Source organism: Pleurodeles waltl, chromosome 3_1 (assembly GCF_031143425.1).
Source record: "Pleurodeles waltl isolate 20211129_DDA chromosome 3_1, aPleWal1.hap1.20221129, whole genome shotgun sequence".
NCBI classification, from domain to species: Eukaryota; Metazoa; Chordata; class Amphibia; order Caudata; family Salamandridae; genus Pleurodeles; species Pleurodeles waltl.
The window spans coordinates 1465569287-1465591846 of NC_090440.1; the positions used below are offsets into that span (position 1 = coordinate 1465569287).

Here is a 22560-nt window from a genome sequence, read left to right on the forward strand (position 1 = left end):
TGGTGGAGGAGTTCAAATAATGTCTTTAGGTTGTGAAGTTGATCTGCCAGGTACAAATACAGATTGTTTTGGCAGGACCTGGTTGGAAATTAGGAGTAGTGGTCTGTTTGCCAGTATTTTTAGCATCAGTATTTATTAATGAGTGGCCAGCAGAAGTCTTTTTGTGTGGGTGATTTACCAGGCTTTAGTAACGTGACTGTAGGAAAGTGTCACTGTTGGCATGGTTATCCTCCCACTTTTTACCAAGTGTTGATGCCAACTTTGAAACAGTGCTGGGATCCTGCCAGCCTGGCCCCAGCACCAGTGTTCTTTCCCAAAATCTGTACCTTTGTTTTTACAATTGGCACACCCAGTTAAGTCCCTTGTAAAAAAGGTACCCATGGTACCAGGGGCCCTGTGGCCAGAGGAGGTCCCCAAGGACAGCAGCATGTATTATTCGACCCTGGGGACCCCTCACCCAGCACATGTACACTGCCTATTAAGCTTGTGTGTGCTGGTGGTGAGAAAAAGGCAAAGTCGACATGGCACCCCTCTCTAGTGCCATGCCCACAAACCACTGCTTCTGGCATAGGTAAGTCACCCCTCTAGCAGGCCTTACAGCCCTAAGGCAGGGTGCAGTATACCACAGGTGAGGGCATAGCTGCATGAGCAATATGCTCCTACAGTGTCTAAGTCCATTCTTACATTGTAAGTGCAGTGTAGCCATATTGAGTATATTATCATTACAAACTCCACAGTCCCATAATGGCTTTACTGAATACAGGGAAGTTTGATTTCTAACTTCTCAGCACAATAAACTCCCACTGATGCCAGTGTGGGATTTATTGAACTATGCACACAGAGGTCATCTTAGAGATGCCCCCTGTATGATAGCCAAACTGCTGGTGTAGGACTGATGGGCCTGTGCCAACCTGCAATGTTCAGACAATTTTCTGACCACATGGGGTGAGAGCCTTCGTGATCTCGGTGGTCAGAAACAAAGCCTGACCTGGGTGGAGGGGCTTCACACCTCCCCCATGCAGAAACTGTAACACCTGTCGGTGAGCCTCAAAGGCTCAAGCCTCGTGTTACAGTGCTCCAGGGCACCCCAGCTAGTGGAGATGCCTGCCCCCCAGACAAAGCCCCACTTTTGGCAGAAAAATTAGGGAAATCAGGGAGGAGTGACCACCCCCAAGGTGTCCAGAGCTGAGGTGACCCCCATCGCTGCAGAATCCTCCATCTTGGTTTGGAGGACAGGAACCACTAGGATTAGGGTTGCGCCCCCTCCCCAGAGAGAGTGGGCACAAGGAGGGTGTAGCCAACCTCAGGAACAGTAGCTATTGGCTACTGCCCCCTGACCCCAGTGATGCCCTTAAATTTAGGATTTGAGGGCCTTCCTGCACCCAGGTCACCAGATTCCGGCAACCTGACAAGGACTGCATAGCTGAAACCCCCAGCAGAGAAGGAAGACGACAACTGATTTGGCCCCAGCACGACCTGCCTGTCTCCTGCTTCAAAGATCTACAAAAGAATAGCAACGCATCCAGCGGGACCAGCGACGTCTGCCAAGCTCCAGAGGACCTGCCTGCACCCAGAAGGACCAAGAACTCCTGTGGACAGCGGCTCTGTCCATGAAGAAACAACAACTAAATACTCCAGCCTCACTTTGAAGGCATGAGTACTGACCACTCTGCACCCAACACCCACAGCTCCTGTCCAGGTGGCCCAACCAGTCAGAGAAGATCCCCAGGTGATTCTGAGCAAGTGCCCACCCTGGTTTGACCCCTCCAACCCTCCATTACGACACCTGCAGAGGGAATCCCAAGGTCCAGACAAAGATATCCGACGCATGAAGACACACTGCAACCGCAGCCCCCAGGCCTTGGAGAACCCGAACTCCAGTGCAGTAATGTTCAGCAGGTGCCTTTTCTCCCTGTCCAGGCTGTGGTTTGCCCTAGATGACACCGTGGACCTCGCCTGCAGCCTCTGAGTGGCCCCCGGGGTTCCCTCCTAGAGAATCATTGGAGACCCGACATCTTGCTTGCACCCAATACCTGGAGTCCCAGCACCTCTGAGCGTGTAGGTTTAGTGTCTACATACCCCCCTGTGCTCCTGTAAACCCACCAGGTCTGCCCCCTGAAGACGGGTACTTACCCGAAACCGAGCATCCCCAGTGTCCTTAGGAGCTCATGTTAAGTTTGCCTACACTTTGACCTCTGCACCCGGCTGGCCCCGTGTGGCTGGTGGTGGGTGTTTGGGGTTAACTTGAACCCCCAACCTCTGGACTTCCTAACCCCTGGAGACTGGAACTGTAAGTGTTGTACTTACCTGTAAAACAACCTTCCTTTCTTCCCCCTCAGGAACTGTTTCTGAAAATTGCACAGTCAAGTTTTAAAACAGATTGGCATATTTCAAAAAATGAATAACTTAGCAATTTTAAATAAAGTACTTTTGATACATGTGTGAAATATGAATCTATTCAAGTACTTACCTGCAACTTAAATCTTGTGGTTCTAAAAATAAATTAAGAAAATATATTTTTTGCTTTATGAAAATCATTGGTCTGGAGTTAAGTCATTGAGTGTATGCTTCTTCTATTGTCTGTGTGTGTACAACAAATGCTTTGCACTACCCTCTGATAAGCCTAACTGCATGACCACTCTGCCACAAAAGAGAGCATTAGTATTATCTACTTTAGCCTCTGTTAAGTCTCTGGGGAACCCCGGGGCTCTATGCACACTATATCATTTTCATATAGTATATACAGAGTCAGCTTCCTACAGGGACTGGTACGACTTCGCTGAAAGATGGAAGAAGGCTGCTCCCCTGCAGAGCCTCACCAAATACTAAATGTAGTTTTGGTCCTAGTAAGGTGGCAAATCCTTTATAGAACTCGGATGGGAGCCCATCGCTACCTCAGGTTTTGCAGGTATGGAGCCCGGGATCACTATAGTGATTTCATCAATTGAAATGGGTTCAGCCAAGAACTGCCTGTAGGTTCCCTCAATCAATGCCATGTCTACGTGATCCAAATATGCCTCACATTCATCATACGTATTGGTTGTGTGAGTTATATACAAACTTGTGTAGTGCTTAATGAATCTAATAGTATTTTTTCATAGTCATATAGTAAGTCACCTGAGTCAGTCGTTTGTATTATAGTCTGATTTGAATATGGGTGGTTCTGCAGGAGTCTTGCTTGGCCTGTCTGCTTCTCCATACAATCTAGCATCTTTCTGATGAAGGGAGCAGCACTCTGCCGGCGCACACATATATAGGGATTGTCACAATTATTTTTAGTTGTGCCTGGTACAGCATAGTGTTTTTGATGTTTGCTTGACACATGTTCGTTTCAATGTCACTCACCAATGGGGTCGCTACACCTAGCTAGTCATTGGGAGCTGCCACAGGCCAGTGCCTGACGGAATGTTGCACTGCGTTCTGCTCAGTCAGCTGCCTATCAAGAAATTTCGCACCCAGGAGCAGCAGAGGATGAGGCAGAACGCTCCACTGCGGGTCCTCCTAATACAGTCAATGCCTACACATCAGGAAGACAGAGCCTCCCCACCGGCCCTGCGTGAGACAGTTTGGTGTAGGCCCTTGGGGAGGCCCAGCCCTCTGGTGATCAGGCACCCCTGCCTAACAGAATGTTAGAGTGGCAAGTGGGCACCCCAGCCCCCCAGGGCCTTGGGCAGTCCTGCACTGGAGAAGCCCACCACAGTCAGCAGCCGTGTTGTCTGGTGATCTGCACAGGGCATGGTGGAGCAGTTCACTGCAGGCCACCCCAGCTCATCATCACTAGCAAAACAGAGTGATATGACTGTTTCTTGGGCCATACTCACCGCATCTGATGAGGGTCTCCCCCAGGAGGCGCAGACACAGCAGCCAGCCTGGTCTGTCAATGATCTGGTTCTTCTGTGTCCAAGGATGTTGCAGAGCGGATCGTAGACTGCTTCAGTTTATCTTCTTCAGCCCATGCCTACTATGTGGCATGTTATGCAGGCCACATAGTAGGCCTCGTCCTCTTTCATTGCTGTAGGCCTCCCAAGCAATGGGGAAGTGGGGAGAAACAGGTATTGCTGGGGAGCTGTCTAGGTAGCCCCCCAATGCCCGTTGAAGGCAGTTGATGGCGGATGTTAAGCCCCTATATAAAGAGCCTCACACAAGTGCAGCAATCTTGGAGTATGGCTCTCTGGTGCCCCCCTCTTTAACAAATAACTTAGCCACTGAACGGTCTATGTGATAATTATATCTTTTAGATCCCGAATTTCCATGTATTCTAGAGTACTGCTCTGATTTAGACCCTATAAACCAACCCATTTCAGGTATGAGAACAAATACAGTTCAGATATTCAGGCTTAATTAAAGTAAATTGATTCTTTGTGATAGTTTCTGGAATGTACCAAGGCGAACTGGTGCTCATTATTAGCTAGGTAATGTGTTTGAACCATGGTGACCTCCGAGCACCTGGGTGATGTATGAATAATCTTAAAGCTACTCTATTTTTCAGCAAATGTATTGGGACTGTAGGAGGACGTACAAGGAAGAAGAAGCACACCTAAAAATTAGATCTTCTTGTGATTAGTTGCTGTAGATTATATAGATCCGGAGTACAGAGCTGTATAAAGTAACAGCACCTATTTTCATCAATCTGCTTTAAGGGATGGTGAGAGGACTCTCCCTCCAAACATTAGGTGGAACTTTTTCCGAAGATCAATAAGAGTCATTAGGACCAATGCACTCTTTCCAAGCTGGGCTGCCAATTTCATTTGTCAGTAAAATGACCCATCAAATAAGCGGACAGTGGAGCTTCATCCAGTATTGGACCCTCTAGTAACTTCTTCCTGGTGTGGGGGTTATTTAACCTTTTGTTAAATTTATTGACAGTCCAAGTTATTTACTCCCACTGGGGTTCTGGATAATGCTGCTTCATCAGTGCATAACAGAATACTTGCGTTTTTGCCTCCTTAAAGACCTAGCTGTGACCCGCCCTAGATAATCACTACATCTATGCAAAGATGGGTTGAGGCCCAGCAGGCATCATTTTTATGTGTTGCATATTCCTAGCTTCTGCGTTCATTCCTCACCTTACTTGTGCTTAGCTTCCAATTTGTAGATGTTCAGTTGCTGATAACAAATGCAGAGGTACATTCAGTTTTAACCATTACTTTCCACAGCTTAGATCTAGGGATGATGTTAAAGGCGGTTTTTATTTTGTAAGTACATATATACAACATTCAGGTTGTTATTTAGATTGAACATCCCTTATAATTAGGAACTTATAGACTTTAAACTGTAGGCTTGAATTATCACTCCCATTCCTCTCTGGAAACTTGCTTGCAGATGTGAGGAAGCCTTGTGTTTTTCCGATCTTCTAATCTAAGTAGACGCATTTTGTTTAAATGTTCTGAGCTGTGCCTAGCAAACCTATGGGAAGCTAGTTTTTCAGGCTTAAGGAGCATTGTTCCAGCAATAGTCACAGCCACTACCCAAGTTATTGGTTGCTTTTTACCAGTCAAGATGGCTTTAGTCAGTATGCGGAAGTATGGTCCACAAATAAAATTTCTTCAGTAGAAATAAGTTTGTACTATCAATTCCCATAGGTCTTCCTATCAGCCCAGCTCACTTGTTCACTTTAAATAAAATAAGACCTCAATCAAAACAGTGTCAGCTGAACCTGAATAAATATAATCACATTCTTGATGGAATTTTATTGGCCCCACTTGCTGGCCCCCATCATCATCAAAATGAGTTGCATAATTTATTAAACAATCACAACCAGGACCCTGGCTTTTACTGCAGACAGACTCACAATCTCTGTGTTTCTCAGCACATCTGTAGCCAGGACACTATCAAACTTCACACTAAGAAGTGGAAAAAGAAAAAACAATGCAAGAGGTTCGTACCATCTGTGCACCCAGGATCTGGAACAACATCCCCATATCCATCAGGACTGCTCCAACACTGCTCCTGTTTACAAAAGACTTGAACGGGCACCTCTTTAAAAGATACCTCAAAATGCATTAACTATGCACAAATCAGTTACCTAGTCTATCACTCACTGACGTTATACTTGTCTTCGGCCAGGTAAAGCGCTCCCCATCCTTTTGACTAGGCTGGCACTTTAAAAATACCACATACATACACACAACTTGAGAATGGGGAAGATGCTGTGGAAACAATTTTTTGATTTTTTTTGATCAGTATTAACCTGCTGCAATGACTTTATTTTATACATTGAATTTCTCTAGTATTGAGATGGTCTTCACTATGGAGATTACAAAAGAAATGCCACATAAGCATTGGAATTATTGGATCAAAATTTCCCAATAGACACTGTAAATAGTCTGTATCCATTAAAAGATACTAATCAAATAAAGCAAGCATTGCGATCTGGTTGGAAAGTGCAGCTGCCATATACCTATTCTTAGCATGTACTTAAAATATACAGTACATACAGAGGCTGCATCATTAAGCCTCCTATTGAGCTCTTGAATAGGCATCTATGCTTCACTATTATACATCAGAAAGTACAATAAATCTTCACACATTAGTTGATCTCACAAATGCGTTCTAGATAGAAAGCTATTTTTTTTCACTGCAGTAGGCGTTAAAAAAATATTTGTCAATGCTCAAAATGCAAATCGGACCCTATTGACTTTGTTTGTTAATTTGGGCTTCTTTAAAGCCTTTTCACATTCTTACTATCTTAGTCCATCTATAACTCTATATAGTCATCATATTAAAATTGTTTTTCAAGCTCTACAGTGTATGGCTGTTTGGTCTTGTGTCAAAACAATTATTTTCTTCACTTTCAAAGCTTTGCATTACACTGGGTCACCCCCTTAGACACCATATGTCAGCCTGGCATCTATACATCAACACACACCATTCTTGTGTCCATTCATTGATACTGAAAGTAACATTTCTGAAGCCGAAATGCAACTGTCTGTATGTAGACCTAGAGCGCCGTGCCAGATCTTGTCAACTGCTGCCATAAAAAACTGAAAACTCATTTTTTTCAATCACGCTTCTTTTCTCCCTTCCCTCTAAAATGTTTGTTGCATACCATTCTCCCCCACCCTCCATACTGCCTTGTATTCTCAGGTGGATTATTATTCATGAACACTCTGCTAAGGTACAATGAATGAAGTTGCTATATAGTTTGTCATTTATTTATTGTTTTTGTCAGATTTGGTTATCACAAGTCTACTTGTGAGTATCATGATATAAGCTTTCTTATGGACGTCTTTTGTCCCATGCATAGTCCTTTCAAACAGTAATAGAAAATATGAAGAATTATGACTTTGGACTTGTCTCGGGTGGTATATTGATGCCTCTTGTTGAGTTAAACAGTGCTGTGAATGAAATAAAATGTTCATGATGTTCCTGCACTTTCACTTAGGACTAAAACAGAGGCTAACTAAATATGTATATGCTTGTGTTTCAACTGTAATGGTTTTAATGTTTCAATCCACTGGTGTATTCTTGATTGTTTTGCTTGCCTACCTGCTTTCATGATATCCCTTAGCTTTAGATGATTTTTAAGTGTGTGCAGTTTATGTAGTATTATCTGGTATTTATATGTAGTAGTTTCAAAGGTAATTAATCTCTCTAATTACTTTTTCTTCATTATCTTTCCAGGAGACCTACCTTATAGAAAAGAGGTAAGCTACAATTTGCATTAGTATGTTTTGTTTACTTTTTTGATGTACTAATAATTTGATGTTTCATTAAAATTGCCAACAGAGTTCTGGATGAGGAGACTAATAGTACACAGCAAAGGCGGCAGATATTTAGGTACTTATTATATGTTTTTTCCTGTTTGTCTTTGATAAATGTTTTATTGTTTGTTATTCTTCATATTGATGATGTACCTAAAGCTTTGAAATGTCACTAACAGGATTAACAAAGACAAATCAGGAAGATCAGGCAACAGTCATCATAGCAGTACAGAGAACGACCTGAAGTACTCCGAACCTCGTCCATGGAGCAGTACAGACTCGGATAGCTCCCTCCGCAATCTGAAGCCAGCTGTAACCAAAGCAAGCAGCTTCAGCGGGATATCGGTTTTGACCAGAGGGGACAGCTCTGGAAGCAGCAAAAGCAATGGAAGACTATCTAAAACTGGTACACTACATTTGAACGAAGTCCTACATGTGGAATAGTAGTTTGAAGATTAGGCAGTATGCAAACATGCATGATTTTTTTAATGTTATGCTTGACCTGCAACATTGCAGAAGTTAGAATAAATTCCATATGATTGAAGTCCACTAAATATGCAAGTTGAAAGATACTTCATTGTTACATGGAATTCCTTCAGAGTCCTGCAAAGGCCATTTATACACCACAGCCTGATTTCTTTTTAGTATCCGAGTTGGGATAAAGGGTGGTAAAACGAGACAAATAATTCTGACAAAAAAATGATCATGATGCTATATCATGCACAATCCAATGCTCAAACACCCCTTTGCTAAATTGTGAATTTTTTTGTGGCACATTGTGAATTTGTGTGCTCCATAACGATTGAAAAGAGGAAACTATCAGATCATATATATCTATATACATATCTATGATCTACTGGCGGTCACCAGTAGGCAGTTATAGTTAGGACTTATTTTTCATAGGAAAATTGTTTTTTGTTTTGCCAGTAACTTGGTGCCGTTTTACGATCCATCACAAAAGTTTCAAAAGTAGCTTGCCACTCCCTTCAGCTGATGTCTAGAAAGTTTGTCAGGCGAGTGCCAAGAAAAAAGGGGTATGGTTGTAGACAAATGCTTTTTCCCTATGCAATTTCCCATAGAGATTTTGAATACAACTACAGCCCCGAGCCAGTGGACGGAATTACACCAAATTTCGCAGAAAGCTATCGTTTGGTCCAGAAAGCATGATTGTGATTTGGTGTAAATCTGTTAAGTAGTTTTTGAGAAATTAAATGAAAAAGAAATAACGATATCTAGGGATGCGGAGCCTCTGCGGATCTGACCTTCCCTGTCCTGATATCCAGTTGGCTGCCAGCACTTCAACCAGGAAGTGTTGGCAGCCATTTTGGGACCCTGAGTCCCAAAAATAAAGTAAAAACAAGAGAAGGGCGCACAGTAGGAATACCCTGACTCCCTAGAGCTGGTGCTGGGATCTCCAGGGGACCCCTTCAGTGTAAAAAATGGTTAGCATTCTCATGAAACAGTGATGGGTCCGCGGATCCAGTGAAAAATGGCAAGAAAGACACTTGTGTTTGTGTGCGTGTGTGTGTGTGTTTTTTTGTTTGTTTTTTTTCTCTTTTTTTTTCTAAGCCTCAAGGTGGGCCAGTTCTCAGGGGCATATGAGATGATTATAATTTGGAAGGGGTCGCATGAGGCCCCCTCCCTAAGCACACTTTGCGCTCTGTGTGCTGCCACCTTCTGGGGTTTTTGTACATTAAAGTACAGGGGAGGGTACTCTCCTGAGCTAGGCTTAAATATAATAGGGGTGGGGGCCTGCGCGGACCCTGTCTTTGCTGGCAAATTGTCCCAGGGACCACCACCTCCCCAGGGCATACAGGTTATCAAGAGGGGAGGTGTGCATCCCATCCTAGCTGGCAAATTGCCCCAGGGATGGCCACCTCCCTGGGGAACATAGGTTGCTGTTTACGGCCCCAGGGACTACCACCTCCTTGCGGCCGTCCCTGTGCAACCAAAAGGAGGGGAGCTGCATGTATCCCTCCTGGAGCCACTAAAGGCCTTGGGGACCCCCACCCCCAAGGGCCGGCTCCCTATCTCCCAAGGTGCCCAACCTCCGGAGAAAGCAGTTTGCTTTTGCTTGGTGGGAGCTTTGACAGCTCCAGCTGAGCGAGAGCCAGACTGTATGCCCGTTCCCAACGGGCAGGAGCAGGAAAACTGCTCCTGCTCACTAGGAGCAGACTTTGTCTGCTCTCCTGCCTGCTGTCAAGAGGACAGAAAAATAGATGAAAGGATTGCTTTGCACAGAGGGAGGAGCATTTTTAGCTGCTCCTTGTGTGCAGGAGCAGTGCCAGCTCCTGCTGGAGATGCGGGAGACGCAGGAGCCTTGTGGCTCCTACCTCCTGTTCCCATCTGAGATCACATGGAGGAGTTTGCATTGTTGCTCTTATGAGCACAGTACCTTATGTTGTACCTGTAACAAGTAGATACTTTCTTGTAATCTGGTGTTGAGTCTAGAGGTCGATTGGATTTAACCGCCAAGAATATGTAAAATGATCTAGAAGCTTGGCCCGTTTGGCCCCGCCACATATACCTTAGTGTTATGTAACTGGTAGGCAGTCTTAACGCCTTTTTCCAGGATGATGGACAGCTTACCTAAAAGCCCCAGGAGTGCATTTTCCGCTGATCTTTGGAGATGTGTTCTTGATGCAAAGTAATATGAGCACATCTCCACCAAACAAAGAAGCACTTATTACATATAATTAAGTTAAAGTAACCTTGCCAACTTTTTCTATGTCACTCCTGTTCTCTACATTAGGATTAATGTTATTGCAGACTTCTGTATGAGGACGCCTGCGGAATAATCACATTGCCAAGATCATAGACACACAAGGTTACTGGAGACATTACCTCAGGGTCCTCTATGTAGCTGTGTGTGGACCATGCACTGTACATTTACCCAACAAGTTAGCACTTACTAATTAGCCAGTAGAAAGTACTCTAGTTGGGTAGACATTTTGTGCAAAACTGTGGCCTCTTCTTGGATAAATAAGCAGGTCAGAATGCATTCTAGCACTGATGCTCATTTCACAGAAATTAAATGTCAAACACCCTACCCCCTCCAGGAAGGATGGCCACAGGGCCTGCCCACAGGCTAGGACCTTCTGCTAATCCCCACCGTGCATGGCGCCAGGATAGATGTCTACAGAGAGCTGGCCTCAGGACCTGGTGCGTCAAGGATGTCTTCGCAAAAGACCGGGTCAAGCCGTGCGGATCCTGCCATTCAGAGGTGTCCGTAAAGGATTTGCACCTTGTGTGCCTTTGGTGTCTGGGGTGCAACCATAACCCGAAGTTGTGCTCAGAGTGCTGGGCCATGAAGCTGAAAGTTTTGAGGGAGAGGTCCCTAAAGCTGATAGCAGCCCTGCGCTCGGCTCCTCATTAGGTCCAAATCTTGGTTGAGAGGAAGGTCTCTGGATCTGTCGTGGAGCCCCTCCTCTTTGTCATCTCACTCCAAGTCCTCTGGACGATCGCGTGAGTCAAGACATATGAAGTTGAAAAGGGCAAAGCACTCTTCGACTTTACCTTGCCCAACAGCTGAGACGCGGTAGCAGGAACGTAGTCATTCTAGGCCTCACTGCGCCTCCCCGAGGTGACTCCTGCCCAACTCAAGCAATTTTATGAGGTAGTGTGCCTCATTTTTGGGCAGTCCGACTCCACTGGTGTGCCTTTGGGCCTTGCTGAGGCAGAAGGTTCCCCCGTTGGGTTCTGCGCCAGCAATATGGCCTTGGCTCTGTGGGGCTCCCAGGGATCTGGACCGACATTGGTTGTACCCATTCAACCATCACCAGCACTGGTACCGATGACAATGCTCCTGGTGCCACTTGTGCCCCTGGGCTGTGCCGCCCCATCCTCATTGCCAACTCAGACACGGAGCCGGATGGATGCCATACCTGGCTCCATCAGAGGCCTTGCTCCCTATGGCGGATTCTGATCCTTATTCCTGTGGGCTAGGTTATGGCGAGTAATGGGAGGGGTTGCTGGACCCTTTAGAATACCAGCTCCAGGTCACCAAGGACTGGTGAACAGATCTGGGTGAAGCCAGTGGTTTAGATACCTCTCCAGATACTGCCATGCTCTGGAGCTTCAATTCAATGGTGGTGCGGAGAGCTTGGACCTCAAGCTGTCTTCGATGGCCGTCAGGATTAACCCCCTTACAGAGGTGCTTCAGCCTGTCCAAACCCAGCACAGGGACTCCTGTGAATAGGACAATTGTCCACCGCCATTACCCTTCACTGGGTGACCCAGCCTTCCTGGTGCAACACCATGAACCCATTCCCCCCGAGAGTTTGGTCATTCAAGCCTGCACTCCGAGGGTGTGTTTCCTTTCACATCCCTGGATAGGGAATCCAAAGAGACTGGACGCACTTGGGAAAAAAATATGTTTTCTTCCACCAGCCTGGCATTGTGGTCCATGAAGACTGCATGCCTTTTAGACCATTATTTCCACACACTGTGGGATCCGGTTGTGCAAGTGCTGTCACAGATCCCAGAGAAGACCCGGGCTGTACTTTCCCAAGTGCTCCTACTTGGCCTTACCAGTGCTCCTCGGGTGTTCACCAAGGTGATGGCGGTGTTCGCAGCTCATTTGCACAGATCAGAGGTTTCAGTCTTCCCCTATCTTGGGGACTGGCTATTGAACTCTGCTTCACCCCAGGCCGTCGTCTTCCACCTCCAGATTGCAGCAGACCACCTACATTTACTGGGGTTCACCATCAACGTGCCAAAGTCACACCTGACTCTTTCAGATGCTCCCTTTCATCAGAGCTGGTCTGGATTCAGTGCAGTTTCGGGCTTATCCTCCTAAGCGGTGAGTCCAGGATATTTAGGCTATGATACCGATGTTTCAGCCTCTACCTTGGATTTCAGTGAGAATGACTCTGAGGCTTCTGGGCCTCATAGCCTCTTGTATTCTGCCAAGTGGCATATGTGGGCTCTGCAGTGGGACCTGAAGTTTCAGCGGGCGCAGCATCAGGGGAACCTCTCCAACATGATCCAGATTTCTGAGAAAACTGCACGAGATCTGCAGTTGGGGCAAACGAACCATGATTGGGTCAGAGACTGATCCCTCTCCCTTCCTCAACCAGATCTAACAGTAGTGACTGATGCGTCACTCCTGGGATGGGCTGGCCACCTGGGAGAGATAGAAATCAGAGGCATCTGCTCTCCAATGGAGTCCGGACTCAACATCAACCTGTTGGAGCTCTGGGCGATCAGGCTAGCATTGAAAGCATTTCTTCCCTTTCTCAAAGGAAAGGTAGTGCAGGTATTCATGGACATCACCATTGCCATGTGGTACTGCAACAAGCAGGGCAGGGTTGTGGACTGTTTGTCGAGAGGCTTTGCATCTCTGGATGTGGCTGGAACAACAGTGCATTTCCCTGATGGGTCAACATCTGGCGGGCTGTGTGAACGTCAGAGCGGACAAACTCTGCTGACAATGCTTAGTCGATCACGAATGGCATCTCCAACCAGAGGTGACGCAAGGTCTCTTTCAGCAGTGGGAAGAGCCTTGCTTAGATCAGTTTGCCTCCTCAGAAAATGTACAATGCCAGTAGCATTGCATGTTCGAGTTTCCAAGGCAGCAATTGTTCGCAACACTTTTTGTCTTGAGTGGAACTCTGGCCTCCTTTTCACCATACTACTTCTGCCCCGAGTTTTCAAGAAGATCCAGATTGACCGGGCCCAAGTAATCCCTCCACCCAAATGGTATACCCCTGTTGCTGGAAGACATTTGTGGCATAGTGCACAGACAAGTCTGTTGACCTCCTCTCTGCCCCTCTTTCTTAGTCTTTCTCGGGCCCTGCAAGGCTCTGCTATTGGCACTCTCAAAGGTTCTGTCTGCCATTTTTTTTTTTTTTTTTGTGGTTGCCTGATCTGCCTTCCTTGTTCAAGTCTCCAATTGTAAATAGGTTCCGTACTCCTTTTTTCTTCCATCATGGGATTTGAATTTAGTTTTGACATTTCAGATGTGTGCTCCTATTGAACCTCTCCACAATTGTCCTATCAGGCTTCTCACCTTGAAAACAGTCTTTCTTGTCGCCATCACATCTGCCCGCAGGGTGAGAGCTGCACACATTGTCATCTAAGCCACCCTACCTTTCATCTACCCTGGTTAAGTGGGGCTTTGGACTAGGGCTTCATTTCTACCAAAAATGGTTACACCCTTCTTTGTAGGCCAATCCGTCACCTTGCCTACTTTTTTATGCATCCCCACATCCTTATAAGAAAGAGGGGAGATTCCACTGCTTGGACCCAAAAAGAGTGTTGGCGTTCTTCCTTGATCATACCAAAGAATTCCGGGTGGATTATTGTAGAAAAGTATCATCTTTCTGACATATTTACCCCCACTTTTTCCTGGTGTCAGTGTTTAGACTGTAGTGCACTGGGATCCTGCTAATTAGGACCCCAAGTCTGTGCTTTCTCCGCTAAATTTAGTTGCTGGTAAACTTTTACACCCACACAGGCATACTAGTGCACCCATGTAAGTCCCTAGTATATGGTACTTAGGTACCCAGGGCATTGGTGCACCAGTGGTCTCCCATGGGCTGTAGCATGTATTATGCCACCCATTGGAGCCCATGCAATCTGTCTGCAGGCCTGCATTTGCAGCCTGCGTTAAATGGTGCATGCACCTTTCACTTCAGATATCAGGCTTGCCTTATATCACGGTCACTGCGCTTGGACACCGGTAAGTCACTCCTCTGGTAGGCCTCTCAGCCCAAGGGCGTAGTGCATGTCCCTAAATGTGAGAATACCCCTGCATTATCTGGGCACCCCTACAAACCCCGGACCCCATTCCCTGGGTTTTGTAAGTGTGGGGAAACCATCTTAAGGTATGTAGTGGACACTGGTCAACACGAGTGGTCCAACTACATAATGGCTTCTCCGAACCCAGGCATGTTTTGTATTAAACATTTTGGAATCATGTAACTGCACTGATTCCACTGCTAGTTGCATGATCCCATGTACTCTGTGGGTTCCTTAGAGAATCCCCCAGTTCTGCCTGTGCAGCCTTATGGGTTCAGGCTGCCAGCCCACTCTGCTGCTGACCCCGACACTGCTCTACCCTCCTACTGACAATCCTAACTCAAGCAGGGGAAGGCATAATAAAGGATTTCCTGCAAGGGAGAGGTGTGACATCCCCTCCCCTTGGAATAGGTGTATGTGGCCTAGGGTGGTGTGGCCTCTGTGCGCCACCAGACTGTTTTAAGGGGTATATTTGATGCCCTTCTTGCATACTCCGGTTTCCACCAGTTCAGGAACCCTTGGTTCCCACTCTGGCCAAAATTACACAAAGGACAAGGGAGTGACCACTCCCCTAGGGAGGTGCACGGAGTTCTGCCAGGTGGACGGTTGATTCTGCCATCTGGAAACAAGGTAGGCAGAGGCCATTGGGAGCATCCGACTGGTTAGGCCAGGTAGATGATGTCCCTGACCCCCTCTGATAGAGGTAGGTTACTACAGAGAGTAACTAACCCCCTTTCAGGGTTACTTAATGGATTCCCCGAGGGTGGGGTCCTCGGATTGATCATGCAAGACTCTTTAAGGAACGCTCCGCAAGACATCTTCTGCTCCTGGCCTCCAAAACTGCTGCTGGTCTGCTTTTGGAACTAAAACAAGACTATTCAGTTGGGAGGGCTCCCACTGCAACATTGTTTCTCCAGCTCTTGCAACATCCGTGGCTGTGAGTCCTCCAGGGTCACAAGGAGTCTGCCTGCATCCAGAAAGCAAGAAGGAATCGCCCTTGGAGTGAAGTCACTCCCCTGGATCCACAGGCACCTAAAGACGACAACAGCTGGCTGGTGGATACTGCTGTCCAATGGACAGCGAAAAGGCTCTGCTTACAGGTGGTGGTTCTATGTTCCTCACAAGTCCAGCTTGTCTTCTGACCAACGTGGGAGACGGTGGACCTTTGCTGCAGCCACTTGAACTTGAGCTCCAAGAAGCCCCAACTTCCAGCACTCTCTAACTCCAAGATCAGCTTCCACCCTGCAGTTCCTGTGACGTGAGACTCCTGTTTTCTTGTGCTGCTGAGGCCTTCCTGCGACTCCCTTTGCCTGCTGCCACTGAGTCACTCATTAGGGGCTCCTCCAACTCCGGACAACTTTCCTTCCTGCTGAAGGCCTGCCCTGACTCCCCTCTAAGGGTTGAGTCACTAGGGCGTTGCTGGTCCTCAAAACCTACAATCTTCCTTTCATCAGCCATTTGCAATTGCCAAGGCTTGTTGGTGTTCCTGCTGGCCACTGACATTCCTGCAATCTGACAACTGGCATGGGACAGCTCGTAGGCAACTCGAAGGATCTCCTGCACCCCTTGGACTCCGCAGCTGGACTTCTTCCTTCACTGTCCCGCAGGAACTTCACCTCCAAGTGGGTGGGCACTGCCTACCTGCACCGACTTGACATCTCCGAGTAGTCTGGACACTGTCCCCTTCCTTTTCAGGTTCTTCATGGCTGGAATCCACCTTTGGGTTCCACTGACCAGGTCCACGAATCGCAACAGTAGCTAGACAATCGAGGCTTCTATTTACTTCATTGAGGATTTCCGATACCACTTCACTCCCTATACAGCTGGGCTCCCTGGCGTAGGTACTCAGATCTTCTGGGTATCCCTGGGTGGGGGCACTCTCCAACCTTCCTTGTGCCAACTGGTTTCCCCACGGTCCACTGGGAAGGGTCCTGAATCCATAAAAATCCAACAGCAACAGCCCTGCGTTAGCCTATGGGGCACCCGGCACGATAACCACTCTGCGCCTGTGGGATTCCTAGTATTTAACCCTGGTAATCCCCCCCACCCCCCGGGAACCTAACACACTTACTTTGGTTGGACAACTCTATTCTTATACTGCTTTCTTATTATATGGTTTGACACCCACCCACCCCTCCCTCACTCCCCCCATAGGATCCAATGTATTTCTAGGCTTTTCCTACTTGTTGCTAAGTGTGTATTGTATGTGTTGATCTCTTCAAGTGGAGATATACCAATGTTACTGTAGTCTTAGTGTACTTTATTCCTGCAACACCTGGTGAGGTTCATTCTTATGTAAGAATTACTGACTGACTATAGTGGTATTGCAAGTGCTTTACACTCCTCCTAGATAAGCTTTAGCTGCTCACCACAGCACCCTCTATAGAGCTTTTGCTATCTGGACACCTAAACACTATCACTAAGGGTTGCCTGGACTTGGTATAGGGTGCCATACCATAAGTGTTCACAATAAACCTGAACCAGCCTGGTATGTGGGTGCGAAGAAATATCTGGCAGTGCACAAGAGAACCATCTCCATACGGTTCGTATGCTGCATTAAAATATTCTACGCATTGGCTAAGAAGCAACCTGTGAGGGATTGCATGCTCATTCTGCCAGAGTTAAAGCTGTGATGACTGCGTTAGCACATGGACAACTGTCAAGCGGCAACGGGGGCATCGCCACACACATTTACCAAACACTTCTGCCTGGACAGACAGGTCCGTAGGGACAGCTATTTGCCCGTTCAGTCCTGCAGGACTTTATAGTATGATCTTAGTTTGCAGACCTACCTCTGGGGATGGTATTGCTTGGGTATCTGTTCTAAGGTAAGGAATCTGCAACCAGGTGTCTCTATCAGATGGCCAAGTTACTTACCTTTGATAACTTCTTATTTGGTAGAGACCATATCCAGTTGCAAAATCGTACCCACCCATCCTCCCCTCTCTACGAACTGAGTTCTAGGGACAGGGACTCCCTTTCTGGGCCCTAGTTTTAACTCACCAGGGGTCAGTGTTCTTCATGGCTCTGCGTTTCTGGCATGGAAAGTTGTGAAACGGACGTCAGTGTGCCGGGGTGGCGCCTATATAGGACCCGGACGTCATATTTGGCGCAGACTATGACATGCATGGAGCCGTTCGATGCCATCTTACACAGCGCAGGCGTACAGCTGGAGCAAAATCTCCAGATCTAAACTGACGCCTGGGAAAATTCTAAGATAAGGAATCTGCAACTAGATATTGTCTCTACCAGATAAGGTGTTACCAAAGGTAAGTAACTTGTCCATTCGACAGGAAACTAGATTTTGTTTAGCAGATTGTGCTTTTTGTGATTTGGTGTAAATCCATTCAATAGCTTTTGAGAAATTGGGGGTCAAGACTAAGGCGCCAGGGCGGAGGACCGCGGGAGCACCGCCGACAGGCCGGCGGTGCTCCAATGGGGATTCCGACCGCGGCGGTAAAGCCGCGGTCGGACCGGCACCCCGCCAGTGTACCGCCGCCCCAATGAATCCTCCAAGGCGGCGCAGCTTGCTGCGCCGCCGAGGGGATTCCAACCCCCCCTACCGCCATCTGGATCCCGGCAGATGGGCATTGCAGGGGCCCCCGTAAGAGGGCCCCTACATGTATTTCACTGTCTGCTGCGCAGACAGTGAAATACGCGACGGGTGCAACTGCACCCGTCGCACAGCTTCCACTCCGCCGGCTCGATTCCGAGCCGGCTTCATCGTGGAAGCCTCTTTCCCGCTGGGCTGGCGGGCGGCCTGAAGGCGACCGCCCGCCAGCCCAGCGGGAAAGTCAGAATTACCGCCGCGGTCTTTCGACCGCGGAACGGTAACCTGACGGCGGGACTTTGGCGGGCGGCCTCCGCCGCCCGCCAAGGTCAGAATGAGGGCCTAAATGTATATTTTGGGAGTTGGGCTTGCGAAAGTACCATGAGCCTCCTGCAAGAGTGAAACATCAAAAATGGAGCTGTGTGGTTGGTCAAGAGGTGTGAGCTTCCAGCGTGTCCCGCGAGCGCCCGGACTGGCTAGCTGTTGGAATGTTGGAAATTAAGTGGCACAGTTACTGTTTACTGTGAAAAATTGGAGGTGTTGTAGAAATTAAGTAAAAAAGTACAAGAGGGCAGCAGAAAAGCATGCAGTCAACCTAGATTTATAGAGGAGGTGTCTAAGAGATAACTACTATATAGATAATAAATGTATATTGTTTTAAAGTAATTTTTACAGTCTTGCCGAATTCTCACAGGATTGTGAATAATGAGTAGATGAGTTCTCAATACACTCTAAGTAGAAAATGCGTATTGTAGTCCTTGTTTTTGAGAGCGTGTGTAGAAGATAAGTACTGTGATGAGCCGATGGACAATGTTTATTTTTAAAAAAAAGTTACAATCTTGGTAGACTTTCGCAGGATTGTGAAAAGTAGAAGGGTGGAGGTATCTTTGAATACAATGTAGTGTGCACACTTCTTACTACAGAACGAACTGTTACTGGAGATGGTGTTTATAAGAGTCTACTATTTACGCTCATCGACTTGGTAAGAGTTGTGAGTAGAGTACAGTCTCTACCCACACACTGGACAGAGCATACTATGCACACCCATCATCCAGGGAGAGGTTTCAGTGGAGAGGCCAGCCTCTCTCCACATACCCTACTACGTACACCCTTCATCTGAGAGAGAGAGGTGTGAAGAGAGAGGCCTGTCCTTCTCCACACTACTATGCACACTCATCATCTAAGAGAGCTCTGGAAGAACAAGTCAGTCCCTCCACATGCCATGCTACGCACAGCCGTCATCTGAGAGAGAGGTCTGACTGGAAAGTCCATTTCCTCACCACATCAGTATGCACAGCTGTCATCTGAGATAGAGGTGTGAAAGGACAGGCCTATCATTCTCCACACACTACTATAAGCACCACTCATTTGAGATAGAGGTCTGAAAGATAATGCCAGTCCATTCACACACTGTACTACCCACAGCTCTCATCTGAGAGAGGTCTGAAAGGAGACCCCAGTCCCTACTCATACAATACTACACACACTTGTTATCTGATAGAGAGGGGTGAAAGGACAGGTCATTCCATCCACACGCCCTACTGCGCACAGCTGGCTTCTGAGAGAGAAGTCTCAGTGGAGAGGTCAGTCTCCTTTCTTCACATACCCTACCACTCAGCCGTCATCTGAGGGAGCGGTCTGAAGGAGAGGGCAGTTCCACCCCAAACCCTACTATGGACAGCCATCATCTGAGGGAAGACGTCTGACAGAAAAGGTTAGTCCTTCCCCACACACTACTAAGCACACCTGTCATCTGAGGCAGGGGTCCGAAAGGCCAGTCTATCCCACATCCTACTACACACACTGTCATCTGTGAGAGTTCGGATAGGAGAGGCCAGTCAGTCCACACACTGTACTACACACACCCGTCATCAGATAATGGTCTGACAGGAGAGGACAGTCCCTTCACACATAGTACTATGCACACCCGTCATCTGAGGGAGAGGACTGAAAAGAAAGGCCAGTCCATCCACACACCCTACTATGCACACTAGTGATCAGAGAGAGGGGTCTGACAGGAAAGGACAGTCCCACTCCACATATTACTACGCGCTATCTGAGAGAGAGGTTTGAAAGGACAGACCTGTCATTCTCCACACACTACTTACTGTGCACACCCATCATCTGAGAGGTCAGTCCCTCCCCAAATTGCAATGCATTCTGTCACCTAAGACAGAGATCTGAAAGGAAAAGCCATTCCATACACACACCCCACTACTCGCACCAGAGAGAGATGTCTAAAAGGAGAGGCCTTTCCTTCCTTATACCCCCTTACGCATAGCCATGATCTGAAAGAACAATGTATAATTCATTTTTCTAATTTAAACCATTTGGCTAATGTTCTGTTTTGTTCAAAACTACAGTAAAACATTGAAATTAACTTGATTCTGAATGTACGATCTTGTGAGTGATCCACAAGAGATGAACCGGGAGTTCAGCCCCTTTGGAATCCATGCAAGGGATTGTACATCCATCTCCTGCGAGGATCTTGAACTTAAAAAAAATATATATATATATATATATATATATATATTTGGTGGCATGTGTAGCTGCAGATACACATGCTGTGCATTATCCTGCCATCTAGTGTTGGGCTCGGAGTGTTACAAGTTGTTTTTCTTCAAAGAAGTCTTTTCAAGTCACGAGACTGAGTGACTCCTTCCTTTCGGCTCCATTGCGCATGGGCGTCGACTCCATCTTAGATTGTTTTCTTTCCGCCATTGGGTTCTGACGTGTTCCTCTTCGCTCCATATTTTGAATCGGGAAAGTTAGCTAAATTATCAAATTAGACTGTATTGTTATCGTTCGGTACCGGGTTAGTGTTATTGTATTGGCACCGACAACAAGAGCGCTCTGGTGGCCCTTCGGGGCTTCCGTTCTTCACCAAGGCCTGGTCGGCCCGACCACACCCGTTGTCGAAGACTAATGGACCGGACCACATTCCGCTTCTGTCCTAAGTGTCATTCGAAGTATCCCTATACAGGCCAGCACCTGGTCTGTAATCTGTGTTTATCAGCTGAGCACACAGGGAGGATACTTGCGAGGCTTGTCGAGCGTTTCGATCGAAAAAGACCCTAAGAGATCGACGAGCAAGAAGACTGCAAATGGCGTCGACACCGAGAGAGCAAATCGACGTCGGAGAAGAGGAAGGCATTTCCATCCAGGGATCGGACTCTGGCGAATCTGAAAGTGACCAAACCTCGACGGTGCAGTGAACAGTGAGTAAACTTGCCCCGTCCAAAACTCACACAAAGATATTTAAGGCCAAGGGGACGCTACCGCCAACAGGCCATGACTTAACCAATCGAAAAAAAGGTGACCAAACATCGGCACCGAAAAAGGCCAGGGATTTGCCAAAGACTTCCGACTGCTGTCGATATTCCGGCACCGAACGCACTCAACATTTAGAGTTCGACTCACCCATAGTGAGAAAAATATCTTTGGAACCGAACAAGACTATATCTGAAACCTCAGTACCGAAAAAAGCGGCTTCTTACACGGAAGAACAAGGACTTTCCAGCCAAATGAAGGAAAGACATAGATTTGAGCAGGAATTAAGTATGGAAGAACTAGTCCATACACAAAGGAGGTTACATATCTAGAAAGGGACTGGGAATCTAAAAGGAAACTTGCATTTCAGGAGACAGAAATGCAGCCTAAGGCAAAGGTGGTTAGAGACAAATCCCCACCACCAAGGTTTTCACCACAACCATCCCCACAGCACTCACCACAACTGTCACCAGTGGGAAAACCTCCAATACAGTCACCCACACATACAGGGATGACACAGGATGATGCTGATGCATGGGACTTATATGATGCACCAGTATCTGATAACAGTCTGGGTTGTTATCCAACAAAGCCATCACCTCCAGAGGGCAGTACTGCATATACGCAGGTACTATCCAGGGCAGCTATGTTCCACAACGTAGCAATGCATTCAGAGCCAATAGAGGATGATTTCCTGTTTAACACCTTAGCATCCACCCACGCTTCCTATCAGAGTCTGCCAGTGCTCCCAGGTATGATCAAACACGCAAAACAAGTATTCCAGGAGCCAGTTAAAGGAAGGGCTATCACACCTAGGGTTGAGAAGAAGTACAATCCTCCCCCAACAGATCCTGTGTTCATAACACAACAACTTACACCAGACTCAGTGGTTGTAGGAGCAGCAAGAAAGAGCAAACTCAATCGTCAGGAGACGCTCCACCGCCTGACAAAGAGAGCAGAAAGTTTGACGCAGCGGGCAAACGAGTGGCAGCACAAGCAGCCAATCAATGGCGGATTGCTAATTCGCAAGCCCTACTTGCTCGCTACGACAGGGCACACTGGGACGAGATGCAACACATCATTACAGCACTTGCCCAAAGAACACCAGAAACGTGCCCAACAGGTTGTGGAAGAAGGACAGGCCAATCCAACAACCAGATAAGTTCTGCACTAGCCTCGGCAGACACGGCAGCATGAACGGTCAACCCGGCGATACTCATTCGCAGGCATGCATGGTTAAGAAGCTCTGGATTCAAGCCAGAGATCCAATAAGCGGTGTTGAACATGCCATTCAAC

The 22560-nt window shown here is 47.1% G+C and overlaps 1 protein-coding gene across 9 annotated transcripts in view; it reads left to right on the plus strand.

Moving 5' to 3' along the window:
• The window catches only part of R3HDM1 (R3H domain containing 1), a 642394-nt gene that overhangs the window by 245812 nt on the left and 374022 nt on the right, over positions 1-22560 (plus strand). For all 9 annotated transcript variants that reach the window (XM_069225061.1, XM_069225063.1, XM_069225066.1 and 6 more), the window contains 3 exons: positions 7624-7646; positions 7729-7779; positions 7883-8109. In XM_069225061.1, the coding sequence (XP_069081162.1) occupies positions 7624-7646; positions 7729-7779; positions 7883-8109 (301 nt within the window). The remainder of the gene's footprint in view (positions 1-7623; positions 7647-7728; positions 7780-7882; positions 8110-22560) is intronic.